The following is a 17,156-nucleotide window of genomic DNA, read 5'->3' as shown; positions in this document are numbered from 1 at the left end:
CGGAAGTTGGTTCCCTGATGCTTCTGCATTTCCTCTTTCCTCCCTAGATGAGAATGCCAATCTGGGCACAGTGATGCGGTACGAGGAGATTGGTGAGTGGGGCTGGGCAAGTGGGAACATTTGGGGCCACCTGCCTCCACCACGGGCAATGTGGGGGAGGGGAGAGCCTTGCAAACCCTGGGTGGTGTTTGCAGCAGGGTCTGCTCTTAGAGGGATAATTGATTGTTCCCAAGCTAAGATCATATTCTTAGTCATCTCTCCTTTAACATCTCCATACTAGATTCAGGTAGGTTCCCAGGAGGAAGGACGGGATGAGTTGGCAATTTTCCCTTCGGAGCCTCTTCTCCCTCATTCAAAAGTCATGGAAGTTGAGTTCATTGCCAGCCAGAGAGACTCTTCTCTTGCCCACAGCACTGTGCCTGCGGCAGGAGAGCTCCCCTACCTTCCTCACCAGAGGATTCCGGCGTTTGGAGGATGAGGAGGAGAGACGGGGCAGAAAGCCACATCTATGACCTCCCCCACAGCCTTGAGTAGAGACTAAGGCCCCGACTGTGTGTGAGGGCAGTGAAGTCCCCGAGCCAGAGCAGGTGGAGGGTGGTTACACGGAGCTGTCAGGATGGGAAGGAGCTAACCCCCCACAGAAGTGAGCTGAGTCCTGGGCAACCCTAGGAAACAAACCAGGAAACAGATCTTTCCAAGGTTCCAGAATAAGTTAGAGACACAAGTATCTGAAGCCGGGTAAAGGGCAGACAGCAACAGTGGAGCTGGAGCTGATGCAGGTACCAGGTGACAAGGAGGGTCAGTGACAGCTGGAATGCTTGAAATTCTAGGATGAGGGGCAACCTGGTGTCCAGCTGACATGCTTAATCTTCAACTCGAGCTACAGAGAAGCTCCAGGCACCCCCTCCTAGAGATGGAGGTTTGGGGTTGCACCTGGGCACTGGGATCTCCCAGGAGGCCCAGCAGATGTGATGTCATTTCAAGGAACTTCTCTGGGGTCTGTCCCCTGATCCCAGGCAGTGGTGCACCTGAGTTGGCTCATATTTATTCGCCAGAGCCATTTGTAAAATTTTCAGGGATCTTACCAACCAGTTGTTAAACGCAGCCTATACTAAAAATTAAATTATATTAAGTAACAGTTAAATACATTGTATTCAAAACAAAAGTATTAAGTACTCAAAACTCCTCACTTCCCAATTCTTTTATCAAGTTTTAATAGGCTTTATTTACCAGCACATGGCTGTCTGAGGACCACGGGAAAGGGCGCCTGCCTTTCTGGATGCTTCCCAAAGCCAGCAGGAAGAAGCATGCAACCCCAGGTTCCACAGCCCCAAACACCCAAAAGCCCTGCAGTTCCACACCTGGCCAGGAACCACCTTCCCAGGGAGGAAGTCTTCTCCACCAGACCAGCCGAGCTCAGATCAGTCTTCAGACCTTCAGCTCTATTCCAATGTATATTTTCCTCCGACACCTTGTTCCAGGAAGAATGCATTGTGGCCCAGCTTCAGCTGGGACCTCTTTACCTTCCCAGCACCCAGGGCCTATGTATCAGGCTGTCCTGAGGGAGGGAGTTCCCCCTCCTACGGAGAGGCAATGCGATGGGTGTTTGTTTGCACGGCCACGCTCCTAGCTCCTAGCACTCCACGTTCACCATCTCACTGCAGCCTTGTGAGGGGCAGGGCTAGTCTTAGCCCCATCTTACTCCTCTTTCAGAGAAAGGAAAGCTGAGTGGCCACAGCTGTCTGGATGGATTCGTGGCCTCGTGTGGTACAGGTGGCAGCTGCCTCAGTGTGCAGTGGGTACTGGAAGGGGCTGCAGGGCCTGGGGTTTTGCATAACCCGGATTCCCGGGAGGAGAGTGTGGCTGGAGAGTGCTGATTCTGGCTCCCTGGATCCTGAACTGGGGAAGGAAGTTGGACCCAGAGGAGGTCCCAGGAAGAGAGCTTGCCTGGCCTCTAGACCACTGTGCTGTGAGGCCCTCTGGCTCACACGTCCCCTTTTTGAAATCCCCTTGCACGCTTCACGAAAAGGAAAAAGCCATTTCTCCTAGCTCAGTTAGCATCTATGCCTCCATTTCCACTTCCTTAACCCACTGACTGCTCCCGAGGCCTGCCCCAGACCCAAGGCTTATGGGCTGAAAACACGTACCTTAGTCTCAGATGATAAACCTGAGAAACCACTGCTGCCCTCCAGCGGCCACACGTGGGATTCCAAGCCCTGCCAGGGCCTCTTGGTCTGTGACAAATCCATCTGTTCCAGTGCTGCAAGCAAAGGTGGAAACCCCGCGCTTTAACTTGATCTGCTTTGGCTTTAAAAATAATCCTACATTATTTTCAAGTGAGAAAGTGAGTCTCTGGCTTGGGAATAGAAAAGAGATTCAGGGCTTCCCTGGTGGCGCAGTGGTTGAGAATCCGCCTGCCAATGCAGGGGACACGGGTTCAAGCCCTGGTCTGGGAAGATCCCACATGCCGCGGAGCAGCTGGGCCCGTGAGCCACAATTACTGAGCTTGCGCGTCTGGAGCCTGTGCTCCGCAACAAGAGAGGCCGCGATAGTGAGAGGCCCGCGCACCGCGATGAAGAGTGGCCCCCGCTTGCCACAACTAGAGAAAGCCCTCGCACAGAAACGAAGACCCAACACAGCCATAAATAAATAAATAAATAAATAAATAAATAAATAAATAAATAAATAAATAAATAAAAAATAAATAAAAATTAAAAAAAAAAAAAGAAATAGAGAAGAAAAAAGAAAAGAGATTCATTTCCATGGCTGTAGAGCAGGGTTTCTCAACCACGGCACTGTTGACAGTGGGGACCAGATAATCCTGTGTCATGGGGGCTGCTGTGTGCTGTGTAGACTGTTGAGTGGCATTCCTGCCCTCTGAGCACTAGGTACCAGCGGCACACCCCTCTCTCCAGTCTTGACAACCAAAGAAGTCTCCAGACATTGCCAAATTCTGGAGACAAAATCGCCCCCCCCCAGTTGAGAATCACTGATGGAGAAGAAATTGAGGACCAGCATGTCATCTGGAGACGGCCAGCTAACTGAACTCTTAGGCCCACAGTTACAGAGCTTCAGCCTTTCAACAGAGAACTGACCTGGAATTCTGGGTGGCTCCAAGCCGGAGACAGGGAACAACAGGATCCCAGAATGAGCCCGGTCTGGCTCCTCTCAGCCATCCGAAGGCTGGTGGCCTAACACAGAGGGAGGCACCACTGACCAGGTCCTCCATGCTGCAAGAGACAAGGCCACAATCGCCATCCCGGACTGCCATCCCAGAGCACCCAGAAGGCTCTTAGACGGCCTGCCCGCATGGCCTCTGCGGTCAGCCTGTCTGTTGTTCACTCATTCAACACATCCCGAGCACCTACTGTGCACAGGTCACTCTGCCAGGCCCTGGAGATATAAAGATCAATTAAGGTCCCTGGACATAAACAGACCATGAGACTACCGTGTGACGTGGAGGAGAGGGGAGAGGGGAGGCTGCAGGAATATTTAAGAGTTAAGACCCCAGGGCTCCATGGGGCTCCCTGAGTATGGGCTGCACTGAGCTGGGACCGTGAGATGCGCTCACTGTCTGTCGCCAGCCCAGCAGCCTTCCACTCAGCCTGCAGCCAGGGCGAGCTCACCACCTGAAAGTGCTCGTCAGGTCCCTGAGCTAGCTACAGGGTCTGAGGTGGGCAGAGCTGCCACCCGTCTCTCGGCCTCAGGGTCCAGGGTGGCAGCGTTCTCTGGAAGGCTCAGAGCGGGGCTGTCTCACTGTTTCAGGCGAGATACCCACAGCCACAGCCTCTTGATGGAAGGGCCTGCGATGCCCGGGAACCAGACGCACCACCTGAATCCCAGCCCAGGTGGAAGTCTCTCCCCACGTGGTTCTGAGAATCCCAGGATTCTTTTTCCCCCTGTTGCTCAGTGTTCATGCCCCGGTCAGTTTGCTGCCTGTTTTAAATGACAGCGGCCTCACTGGGGAAATTCAGAGTGAGCTTAATGAGGGAAGAAAAACAAGTGACAAGCAAGAAGTACGCCTGGGAGTCAGGAAAGTGGGGGGCAGCCTCATCCTCAAGCCCTTTGCTGAGGACAGTGGCCGTGTAAAGAGAAGACATCCGATGAGCTGAGCTAGCTGATGAATTGAGGGTGTACTCGGGGTCCCCCGCCCCCCATCACATCGGGTGCTTGTGACGAGACAAACCCCAGATAATGCACAGCGGCGGAGGAGCCAAACTCCACGGGCACTTCGGTTTGATATGGAGCAAAGGAGAGACCCTTAGACCTCACGCTAGGCATGTAGCTGGCTCAGCCTCTGTTCGGGTGACCAGCCAGCCTGGTTTAGCATGGAAACCCATCCTGGAAGCCCCTCAGTACCAGCGAACCAGGACAGTTAGTCTCCCTCTCTGCTCCATTCCTCCTGCAGGGAATGAGGGTGGTCTGTAAATGAGCCTGGGGGAGGGGTGAGCAGAGGTTTCAGCACGGCACACACCGTGGTGCAGAGGTGCCTGGAAGAACTGGGCTCTGGGGCCCCAAGGATGGGACACTTCTGTGTTCAGCGGGGGAAGAAGGCTGAGACTTGAATGTTTCCCAGGCCTCCACTCACTCGCTTTTCAAACTTTTGTTCCCCCTCCTCAGAGCTGCGGATCTTGCTGCTGTGTGGCAGTGACCTTCTGGAGTCCTTCTGCATCCCAGGGCTCTGGAATGAGGCAGATGTGAGTAGCAAGGTTATGGCCTGTGCACAGCTGGCGTGGGGATGGATGGGGAGGGGGCACTCGACTTTGACCTGTAGTCTTCCCTCCTCACACAGGAGGGCAATGGGCAATCCATTCACATCATGATGGAAGAAAATTCTCAAAGCAGCTATACTCCAATAAAAATTAGTTTAAAAAATTAAATTAAATTAAAAAAAAGAAAATTCTCACCTACCCCCAGGTTTATCTCGTCCTGTATTTTTATACTCACTCCTCCTCATGCTTGCTCCTGGAAAGCCCCTGGGAAAAAAAGCAATCTGAGTCATAGAATACCTTCTCCAAGTGGTGCTTGGAGGGTGTGTGCTGGTGGGGAAAGATGGGGGAGGGAGGAATTTTTTTAAAAAGGCTTTGCCCTTTTGAAAAGTGTGTGTTTTGTTTTCCTTTGATTCTTTTGAAGAGGTGGTAAATACCACCCTAGAATTCCCTTGACAAGAGAAAAGGGGTCAAGAGGGGAGAAGTTAATAGCAAAAGGTCAGTAGGATCCTTCTGGCAATTGACTTGGGATAGAGGGAAGGAGGAAGTTAAACTTATACCATTTAGAAGCTCAGTGGACATCTTTTGTACCAGATCTGACAGAGATGGTCTTAAACTAGCTAATTCATGAGTTACTCACCCTTCAGACGTACATTCATTTTTGTTCTTTTATTAATTCATTCATCTGATAGCCAGAGCTAATGCTAGCTCCCAAACCCATAGCCCTTTGAAAGTTGGATTCTCAGGGCAGATATTCTAGACCTAGTACTTTTTCATTACTTACTGTGTGACCCCATGCAAATCACTCAACTCCTCTGGGCCTCTATAGAATGTTATCTGTAGCATTCTGAGATTTTTAAAGAAATAAACAATACAGTCCCTGCCCCCAAGTATCAGGTACCACCTGGTACCAAGTATTACCACCTGGTAAGATGTCTGCATATGAAAATTTTTCATGTATATATATGTCTCTGAAGAGAGAGAGAAGTAGGGAACCTTCAGGGTTAAACTCAAGATTCTAGTTCTGCTCCAACACAGCTCATGACAAAATATATTCCGAGCATCAGTTTTTCCCATCTCTAAAATGGGCATCCTAATAGTACCCATCTCATAGGGTCTGGGGAGAATTAAATGAAATTATCCATGTAAAGTGCCCAGCCTAGCACCTGACACACAGTGACATACAACAACTGTTAATAAGTGAATTTACCTAAATAGACACATAGATAAACACATAAATATTCAAGGTGAAGGGCATAGATGCTAGCCTGCTGTGGGGTAACCAAGAGTGGAGGCATAGTTTCAGGGAAGCAGATTATACTGTGTAGTCCTTTCTTCTCTACCCCTGCACAATTTTCTGCAGGTGAAATTTGAAACCTCTTTTCGGTTCTGGATTAAGTGGCTTAATTAACTTTTACTTTCCTCTCTACTTCACAAGTTGCTTTGAAAGGAAAAAGTAATGCGGGGGAAGTTCTGTACAAGATTTCAGCAAAGCTCTTTCAAGAATCCAGGCAAATCCGGGCAATTGCCTGAGGCCCCATCCCATGGGGAGTTCCTGGCAGCCCGGGAGCGATTCAGAGGGATGAAATTGACAGGGGCAGCAGCCTGAACGGCGGCTGCATGAACAGGACGTCTCTAGGGCCTCTTTGCTAAGTGTGACTCTCAAGGGCAGACCCCGCTTTCTGGAGCCTGAAATTGACACAACTGGGGGCCCTTGAAGCACGGCCAGTCCCTCTGTGTTCCTCCCAGAGAGAAGGCCGACTGCAGGGCCTTTAATTTCTCTCCGACATGGCTACTCCTGACGTTGTCAGATCCCACATTCAGAGAACCAGGAAAAAGAGCCCCAGGTCACTCCTCTTCCAGTTGGTCCCTGATGCTGAAATGACGTGTTGCTTACAAGAAAAGAATTGAAAAACCGATAGCTGTGGATTTACTGGGGCTGTGGTAGTGGAGGTGGAGTGAGACCCTCATCTGTTCAACCATGTTCCCACCTGACGGGTCATCCTGGAGATCGGAGCACCCAGCCCGGCCGCTCCCAGAGGCACAGCAGTTCCAAACCAGCAGGGACCCCACATCTGTCCTGTTCAGGGTGCTGAGAATTCCAATCCACAGCAGAGGCAGAGGGAGACTGGCTGAAGCGGACCCTCAGGGCTCACTCCGGATGGTTCTCTAGAGCCCAGAGCTCTACCTCCCCACCCCCGCCCAACCGATTGCTCAGTTCCCTGATTCCACCGACCGTGAATCTGTGGGGTCCTTAGAATCATGACAGCCGAGGGAGAGGCAAAAAAAAAAAAAAAAAAAAAAAAATCAAAATCAAGGAGCTGTTTCCTTATGTAACAAGTGTGAATTTCAGGCCACAACAGAAGTGTGCCAGAAATATCACAATTTATTTAAATCACGTGAAAATTCAACTCCAAATCAGCATCCCAGGGATGATGGAAAGTTAGGCTCAGTCATTACTGACTAGCGGAACCTGAGAGGCTCTCGTGGGCTCTGAACGTGAACATCCGTTCATCAGGGTCGCCACAGACATCTTCCCTATGGGGGCCTTCGCGGTCCAGTGAGGTGGATGGCAAGCTGCCCCAGGCCCACCTGGGGCATGGGACTCCTGGCTGAGTCTGGAAGGCCCCGTGCTGGGCCCAACCCACCTATGATCCTGGCCCTATTTTCTTCTGAGGCTTTGCCCTTAGGGTGCTGTCTGGGAGGGAGGAGGGGGTGGGCTTCACAGCTCTCTAGCTTCTTTGTAGTGTGGAAGCGGGGCAGCTGAACCTCTTCTTTCTATTCTGAAGCTATCTCCCCTATTTTCTCTCCCCTCCTCTGGACATCTAGGGAAATCTCTTCAGTGGTTTAAAGCCACTGACTTCAAAACGTACTATTTTCTGCCGTGAAAACTCCTCTCATAAAGGGTCGGGTTCTCTGCTAGAAATAGGGTGGGGATTGGGCAAAGGCATATATAGGGAACATGAAACTAGTTAGTAACTCAGTGAATTATCCCACTGTCCGTATGTGGGGAAAGTTGGAGCTCAGGGTCTAGAAAAGGAAGGTCTTTCTTTCAAGACTGGTACCGGGTGAGCCCTGCTTATTCTAATAGAAAGTTCTAGCCTCTGGAGTTTGCCTGGAAGCGGCCCGTTTTAGGGATCTCTGTTCCTAACCATGAGATTACCAGGGATCAGGTATGTGAGACCCACTTCTGTCCCAGGTTTCATTCTTTTATTCAACCCTTTATCAGAACACATTTCTTTTTATCATCTGGTGTCCCAAGTGGTACTTGCTGGCCACAGACCTGTGCTCAGTGACCATGAACCTGAAGCCTTGAATCTGCCAATGATGGCACAGGAGGGTGGGGAAGAGAACCAAGTTTCTTGGAAAAGTCCTAGACCCTTGCTCTACGTTCCAGTCTCTCCAGAATCCTCAGGAACAAACCAAGAGAGAAGCCACTAGTTCAGACAGGTCTGGGAGACATAGAAGCCCCACCATCCTTCTGTAAAGAAAGCTCAGTGGGGACCGTGGAGCAGCAATGCCCCACCCAGGCTGGAAAGCAGCTGGGACAGTCTGTTCTACAGTAGGGCTGCCAAGCCCTCTTTCGACACAATCACAAACTCTCCGTTGAGTCAGTCTTGCTCTTTCTTTTGATTTGGATTCCTGAACCTATGCTCTCCGTCCAGAAATCTAATTACACAACTAAAGGAACAACCCATCCCCACCCAAACACATCCCCTGGGCATTTCCCAACAGACACAAAAATCCATCAGCCCATAGTGAATTCTGACCTTCTCTGACCCATGGCACACCCCTTCCCCTTACATTCCGTGGGGAGAAAATTCCATACATATACATCATGTTTCTCTCCATGGAATACAAAAGAGTTGCTTGTGTGGCCTGGCAGTTGGCATTTTCATTCTTGATTCCTGAGAGAGAGCAAGGCCCAGTTTCCTGGACCAGCCTTTGGAGTTTGGGACCAGCCTTTGGAGTTTGGGATCTTTGCTATGCCGCATCCTGACACCAGCACCAAAGCACATATCCAGGCATGGACCGGGGTCTATGGGAAGTCAAGGCCAAAGCCTAAAGGGTCAGCCATGGACAGATTTGTGAAACAGGAAACTCTTATCCTCACTCCCCTCCCCCAGACAAAACCCATCGTCTAGGGATCTGCTGCTGCCAGCTGCTTTGTCCATCATATTATAATGGAAGGCAGTCTGGCAATTAATTCTGATTCAAGCATTCTTTCGTTCAATCAATCTTTCAGCTGATACTGAGTGCCCAGTATGAATATAAGCGCGTTGTTTGTCCTTGCAGCACTTGCAATCTAAAAATATCTTACAGTTTTTATTCTATTAGTTCTTTATATTACATGAAATAAAACATATAAAAAGTTTAGAAGAGTTCTTGAACCTAGTAAGCAGTCAATAAATGTTGGCTGTTATTTATTCATTGGTTTTAAAATATTTATTGAGTACCTGCCATGGGCCAGACACTGTTCTAGGGCTGGAAGAATGGAGAAAACAGAATAGACAAAGTTCCCCACCGTTGTGCACTGTGCTTTCTAATGGGGAGACACAATAAACACTTAGCTTGTTTCTCGTGGATTGTCTCAGTTAACCACCGGAACACTCCTGAAAGTGGAATCTCGGTTCCCATTTATAGGTATGGAAACCAGGGCTCACATGGATTGTGACTTGTCCAAGACCACTTAGCTATTAGCAGCAGAGCAGGACTTGGCATACATTCAGATCCCTAATCCAGATAAGACAGACAAGTGGGAAGAATGACTGTAATTCACAGCAGGCCACAAGGGAGGGGGTAGCACTTGAGCTGGGCTTTGAATAATGGGCAGGATTGGGTTAAGTGGGTACAAAAAGAAGGGCTTTTGAGGTTGAGAGAAGGCTGTAAAAGATCCAGTGGTGGGCATAAGACCTTTTGGGGAGTTGGTTCTGGCTGGTTGAAATAGAAGGTTTATCTTGGTCCTTATCTGGGAGACTTTTGACTTTTCAGCAAGCAGGCAAAATCATTCAGTTTAATGATTAAATGTATTCACTGCTTGAAAATGGTATTTGCATTTTAAATGAGCAAGGGTCAATATTTAACTCAAAGGAATGAAAACCCAAAGGTGGAACATTAAGCACCAGAGATGGGCCAATGAGGAAACTGTTTTTTCTTTTTCTTTCTTTTTGCACTTCTCAAAGCCCAACATTCCACAGGCTGGCTCTAATTGGCTGTGTTCTACGTTTTTCCAGCCAACCAGGCATGGGCTAACTGCTTCCTACATCCACCAGCTATGGGAAAACAACCAAAGAAAATAAACAGAGGAAGAGCCTGGGGCACTAGCCACTCCAGAAGAAATCCCAGGGCTCCAGGATAAATGGAGCAAAGACAAACATTTGGTTTTTCAGGCTCAGATGGTTTTTATCAGACAGTCCAGCCCCAGCCAGGAAGCCCAATGGACACTTCCACCCCGGGGATTAGGTCTCCACACTGATAAGCCTGATGCCGTGTTTCCAGCTCTGGGGAAGGCGGCTTCGGCCCTACCATGGGAGCTAGGGTTCTCGTGTGAAAGGCACTGTTGGTTTGGTTTTCACGCTTCTGACTTGAGTCTGGAATTCCTTGCCTTCCCACACCCCCAGGCAGATTGGAAATGGGAGTGGGAATGATTTCCCCTGGGAAACCCGTCTGAAGGATCATTCATTGATTTGCACTAACAGAGCCATCCTGGAAATGCGTTCCCACCCGGCCTTCCCTCCAGAGAGGAGCAGGGGCCAGAAGAAGGGTGGAGGATTCTTTCCCCAAATGGCTGGAGCCTGTTTCAGAAGCTCCTCACCTACTGTTGTGTGGCTTCTGCTGGATGCTCTCTCCTTGCATCTTGTTTAACCTACTCAGAAGCACACAAAATTATATACTTTAGGGGGCGATGTACAGTAATGAGCTGAGGACTTAGGATAAGCCTGGAGAAAAAATAAGATAGACTATATTCTCAAACCAAGAAATTTCAAGTCACTAAAATGGGAGTCTTAAAAATGGATCTAGAAGAGGCATACTGTGGTGGAAAGAGCCTTTAAAGTGAACCAGAGTGGGTTCAAATTCACTCACTTGCTGTGCAGCTTGGACTAGTTACTACATCTCACTGAGTCTTGGTTTCCCCATCTATGAAATGAGAACTGAAGCACACATCTCAGAAGATGGTTGCTTCAAGGATTAAATGTATTAAGAAATAAAGCTGCTAGTACTGTGCCTGGTGCATAGCAGGTCCTCTAATAAATGGTGCTTCTGCTTCCTGCTGGTAGTCCCCTGTTCATCCCTGAACATCCTCATCTGGAGAAGAAGTACGAGTTGGCCTGAGTAACTCAGGTACTGTACCTTGGGAAGAGAGGAGAGATGTTTGAGGGAGATGGTCAGGATCCTGAACCCTGATCTCAGAATGATTCCATAGAGGGTCTTACCAGTTAGACTTGCCTGGGTAAGTCAGTGTAAATTGGATTCTGTCACTAATGGAAGTCAAGCCCTCTGTTTAAAACACTCTAATGGCTTGTCTTCACATTTGGAATGAAACCCCATCTTTATCGTGATCTGGTCCTTCTCTACTTCTCCCGCCTCTCTGTGCCCCAGTTCCACCTAGTTTCTTTATTTGAACAGTTTTTCCCACCTCAGGGCCTTTGCACTAGCTGTGGCCTCACTGGGAACGCTCTTTTCCCAGGTATCCCTATGTCCGGCCGGTTCTTGTCATTTAGGTTTCGGCTTAAAAGTCATTTTGTTTTATATTCAGTATTGTACTTAGCTCCACCTGATGTTTTCTTATTTATGTATTTATTTGTTTACGATCTCTCCCCACTGGAGGTAAGCTCTGTGAGCACACTGCACTTGTCTGTCTCATTGGGCAACACCAGGACAGTGCCTGGTTCACCATATACACTCAATAAAAGTTTGTTGAATGAAAGAATGTAAGAGTACCTGGGAACAGCTTGGTTGGAGAAATTCAGCCTCCACCGTGAGATTTGGCCCTAACTTTTGCCAGTTACCCAGAAGACATTAGCCACTACAAGAGATTAGCCACTTAATAGTAACCTGCCCTTATCCTTCAGAGCAATACAGTTGAAATAGTCATTTGTTTAATGTCTCCCACTAGATAGTGATTGAGCCAAGAGATGAGGCCGTGTCTGTCTTGCTCAGCCCTGGTGCCCAGGAAAGTGCCTGGCTAAGACCACAGGGCATTCTCCCACCCAGAGTATCCCTGAAACCCAGCAGGGCAGGTCTTGAAATTCCGCCTCCTGGAAGGATGATGATGATTCCACATTCCTTCCAAGAGATCTGCCTCCTGGCTACCACGAGTGTTCTCACTCCCGAGGCCAAGTTGCTTCCTGCCTCAACATGTCTCATATCCTTTCCTCAGATTCCCCACACTGGGGGGAACAGAGTCTGCCCCCTCCCACTTCCTCTCCCCTTCCCCACCCCTGCCGCCCCTGGGAGCCTTTGACCAGAAGATGAAAAGATACCATCAAAGCTGTGCCTGTGAGCAGGAAGTTGAAGCAGGATGAATGTCACAGACCCCCACCTCTGAGACACGACACAGGCCAGAGCTACAGTGAGAGCCCACTGTCTGCTGCAGGGGGAGAAGATTGTACCCTGATCCTGCCCACTGCCGTGTGGCAGAATGAGGTCACATCAGTCACCATCGGGAGAGGGAATTGCCAATCAGGACGGCTCTGCTGCTCTGACCACCCACCCACTCACCCACCTCCCCACCCCCAAGGCAAGACCTGCAGAGAACTCTTCATGAAGACACGGGAGGTGTTGGGCCCCTCGTGCTGGAACAGGAGCTCCATGCCAGGGGCCTGGGCACATTCCTGTGGGCTCCGTGGGCAGGGAGAGCTTGAGAAACCCTCCGTTTCCTGGGGTCAGACATCTGTCCTCATCTCCCCAGAGCCGGGGGTGGGGCGCGGGTGGGGGGAGGAAATGTCCTCATTTTTGCTGGAATCCCCAGAGGTGCTCATCCCACAAGTATCTCATTTTGACTTCATCCCAAACCAAGCCAGAGTATTAGCAGCTTAGGCAACTGCCTCTATTATTAAAAGTGACAATTTTCCAAAGGTGGTTGCACGTCAGGAGGATTAGGAAGCATTGTAAAGAGGGAGGCTCCACCCCACTGTAGACATGTTGTATCAGAATCCCTGGGGTGAGGTCTGGGGGGGGCTGTTGCTGCTGTTATTATTGTTTTTAAAGCTCCGGGGTGATTCCGCTGACCAATCAGATGAAGTGTGGGAACTTACAGAAGTAAGATCACCCGTGCTTTTCACGGGGAACTGAAAGTCTGTCTAGAGTCACCTCCTTGGGTCTCCCAGAGTTTCCATTAGGTACATCGGGCTTCCTTCCGTGTCCTGAGGTGAGAGAGTTTATCAGCTAACTCAAGGACAACTGCCAGAGGGGACTCTGCAGGAATCCACTTGCTCAACCGCATATATCGAGCACGTATGATGTGCCAGGTCCTTTTCACCCAGGAACATGGCAGTGAACGAAACACACAAAATTGCCTGCCCTCATGAAGGTTACCTTTATAGGGAAGAGAGAAGGAGAGCAAAAAAAGGTTAAATAAAGAAAATATACAAGGTGTTAGAGATAAATGCTATGGAGGAATATGAAGCGCAGCAGGAAGTGGAGACTGTCAGGGCGTGGGGTGGGCGTGGGTCTACGTGCACAGGGACGCAGGTTGAAATAGCATGGCCAGAGGAGGTCTCACTGAGAAGGTGGTATTTTTTTTTTTTGGTTTCTATTGATACTTTTTCTTTTTTTAAACACATCTCTATTGGAGTATAATTGCTTCAACATACCGTGTTAGTTTCTCTTGCACAACAAAGCGAATCAGCCGTATGCATACACATGTCCCCATATCTCCTCCCTCTTGCGTCTCCCTCCCACCCTCCCTATCCCCACCCCTCTAGGTGGTCACAAAGCACCGAGCCGATCTCCCTGTGCTATGCGGCTGCTTCCCACCAGCCAACTATTTTACATCTAGTAGTCGATGCTACTCTCACTTCGCCCCAGCTTCGCCCTCCCACCCCATGTCATCAAGTCCATTCTCTATGTCTACCTCTTTATTCCTGCCCTGCAACTAGGTTCATCAGTACCATTTTTTTTTTTTTTTTTTAGATTCCATATATATGCGTTAGCATACGGTATTTGTTTTTCTCTTTCTGACTTACTTCACTCTGTATGATGGACCCTAGGTCCATCCACCTCAGTACAAATGACTCAATTTCGTTTCTTTTTATGGCTGAGTAATATTCCATTATACATATGTGACACGTCTTCTTTATCCATTCATCTGTTGATGGACACTTAGGTTGCTTCCATGTCCTGGCTATTGTAAATAGTTCTGCAATGAACATTGTGGTGCATGTCTCTTTTTGAATTATGGTTTTCTCAGGGTATATGCCCAGTAGTGGGATTGCTGGGTCATATGGTAGTTTTATTTTTAGTTTTTTAAGGAACCTCTATACTGTTTTCCATAGTGGTTATATCAGTTTACATTCCCACCAACAGTACACTGTTGGAGGGTTCCCTTTTCACCACACCCTTTCCAGCATTTATTGTTTCTAGCTTTTTTGATAATGGCCATTCTGACTGGCATGAGGTGATACCTCATTGAAGTTTTGATTCCATCTCTAATAATTAGTGACGCTGAGCATCTTTTCATGTGCCTCTTGGCCATCTGTATGTCTTCCTTGGTGAAATGTCTATTTAGGTCTTCCGCCCATTTTTTAACTGCATTGTTTGTTTTTTTGATATTGAGCTCCATGAGCTGTTTGTATATTTTGGAGATTAATCCTTTGTTGTTTCATTTGCGAATATTTTCTCCCATTCTGAGGGTTGTCTTTTGTCTTGTTTATGGTTTCCTTTGCTGTGCAAACGCTTTTAAGTTTAATTAAGTCCCATATGTTTATTTTTGTTTTTATTTCTGTTACTCTAGGAGGTGGGTCAAAAATGATCTTGCTGTGGTTTATGTCAAAGAGTGTTTTTCCTATGTTTTCCTCTAAAAGTTTTATAGTGTCTGGTCTTACATTTAAGTCTTTAATCCATTTGGAGTTTATTTTTGTGTATGGTGTTATATAGTGTTCTAATTTCATTCTTTTACATGCAGCTGTGCAGTTTTCCCAGCACCACTTATTGAAGAGGCTGTCTTTTCTCCACTGTATGTTCTTGACTCCTTTGTCGTAAATTAGGTGCTCATATGTGCATGGGTTTATCTCTGGGCATTCTATCCTGTAGCATTGATCTATATTTCTGTTTTTGTGCCAGTACCATACTGTCTTGATTACTGTAGCTTTGTAGTATAGATTGAAGTCAGGGAGCCTGATTCCTCCAGCTCCATTTTTCTTAAGATTGCTTTGGCTATTCTGGGTCTTTTGTGTTTCCATGCGAATTGTAAGATTTTTTTGTTCTAATTCTGTGAAGAATGCCATTGGTAGTTTGAGAGGGATTGCATTGAATCTGTAGATTGCTTTGGGCGGTATAGTCATTTTCACAATATTGATTCTTCCAATCCAAGAACATGGTATATTTCTGCATCTGTTTCTGTCATCTTTGATTTCTTCCATCAGTGTTTTATGGTTTTCTGAGTACAAGTCTTGTGCCTCCTTAGGCAGGTTTATTCCTAGGTATTTTATTCTTTTTGTTGCAGTGGTGAATGGAAGTGTTTCCTTAATTTCTCTTTCTGATTTTTCATTGTTGGTGTATAGGAATGCCAGAGATTTCTGTGCATTAATTTTGTATCCTGAAACCTTACCAAATTCACTGATTAGTTCTAGTAGTTTTCTGGTGGCATCTTTAGGATTTTCTATGTATAGTATCATGTCATCAGCAAATAGTGGCAGTTTGACTTCTTCTTTTCCAATTTGTACTCCTTTTATTTCTTTTTCTTCTCTGATTGCCCTAGCTAGGACTTCCAAAACTATGTTGAATAAGAGTGGGGAGAATGGACATCCTTGTCTTGTTCCTGATCCTAGTGGAAGTGCTTTCAGTTTTTCACCATTGAGTATGATGCTTGCTGTTGGTTTGTCATATATGGCCTTTATTATGTTGAGGTAGGTTCCCTCTATGCCCATTTTCTGGACAGTTTTTATCATAAATGGGTGCTGAGTTTTGTCAAAAGCTTTTTCTGCGTCTATTGAGATGATCATATGGTTTTTATTCCTTAATTTGTTAATGTGGTGTATCACATTGATTGATTTGCATATATTGGAGAATCCTTGCATCCCTGGGATAAATCCCGCTTGATCATGGTGTATGATCCTTTTAATGTGCTGTTGGAATCTGTTTGCTAGTATTGTGTTCAGGATTTTTGCCTCTATGTTCATCAGTGATATTGGTCTATAATTTTCTTTTTTTGTGATATCTTTTTCTGGTTTTGGTATCAGGGTGATGGTGGCTTTGTAGAATGAATTTGGGAGTGTTTCTCCCTCTGCAATTTTTTGGAAGAGTTTAAGAAGGATTGGTGTTAGCTCTTCTCTAAATGTTTGATAGAATTTGCCCGTGAAGCCATCTGGTCTGGACGTTTGTTTGTTGGAAGATTTTTAATTGCAGTTTCAATTTCATTACTTGTGATAGGTCTGTTTATATTTTCTAATTCTTCCTGGTTCAGTCTCGGAAAATTGTACCTTCCCAAGAATTTGTCCATTTCTTCATGGTTGTCCATTTTATTGGCATATAGTTGCTTGTATTAGTCTCTTATAACCCTTTGTATTCCTGCAGTGTCAGTTGTGATTTCTCCTTTTTCATTTCTAATGTTATTGATTTGTGTCCTCTCCCTTTTTTTCTTGATGAGTATGGCTAAGGGTTTATCAGTTTTGTTTATCTTCTCAAAGAACCAGCTTTTAGTTTTATTGATCTTTGCTATTGTTTTCTTCGTTTCTGTTTCATTTATTTCTGCTCTGCTCTTTATGGTTTCTTTCCTTCTACTGACTTTGGGTTTTCTTTGTTCTTCTTTCTCTAGTTGTTTTAAGTGTAGGGTTAGATTGTTTACTTGAGATTTTTCTTGTTTCTTGAGGTGAGATCTTTTTATTTCTTCTTTGATTTCTTCAGTGATCTCTTGGTTATTTAGTAGCGCACTGTTTAGTCTCAATGTATTTGTGTTTTTTACAGTTGTTTTCCTGTAATTGATTTCCAATCTCATAGCATTGTGGTCAGAAAAGATGCTTGATATGATTTCAATTTTCTTAAATTTTCCAAGGCTTGATTTGTGACCCAAGATGTGATCTATCCTGGAGAATGTTGCATGTGCACTTGAGAAGAAAGTGTATTCTGCCACTTTTGGGTGGAATGTTCTATGAATATCAGTTAGATCTATCTGGTCTATTGTGTCATTTAAAGCTTGTGTTTCCGTATTTATTTTCTGTCTGGATGTAAGTGGGGTGTTAAAGTCTCCCACTATTATTGTGTTACTGTCAATTTCCCCTTTCATGG

General features: G+C 46.8%; 1 protein-coding gene across 1 annotated transcript in view; it reads left to right on the top strand.

Moving 5' to 3' along the window:
• The window catches only part of NMNAT2 (nicotinamide nucleotide adenylyltransferase 2), a 207,897-nt gene that overhangs the window by 179,244 nt on the left and 11,497 nt on the right, over positions 1 to 17,156 (top strand). Inside the window, exons 10-11 of the mRNA XM_036850828.1 lie at positions 48 to 92; positions 4,621 to 4,697. Of these exons, the coding sequence (XP_036706723.1) occupies positions 48 to 92; positions 4,621 to 4,697 (122 nt within the window). The remainder of the gene's footprint in view (positions 1 to 47; positions 93 to 4,620; positions 4,698 to 17,156) is intronic.

Source organism: Balaenoptera musculus, chromosome 1 (assembly GCF_009873245.2).
Source record: "Balaenoptera musculus isolate JJ_BM4_2016_0621 chromosome 1, mBalMus1.pri.v3, whole genome shotgun sequence".
Taxonomy (NCBI): Eukaryota; Metazoa; Chordata; class Mammalia; order Artiodactyla; family Balaenopteridae; genus Balaenoptera; species Balaenoptera musculus.
Note: the sequence above shows the minus strand (reverse complement) of the source record. Positions and strands in the feature narration are given on the sequence as shown.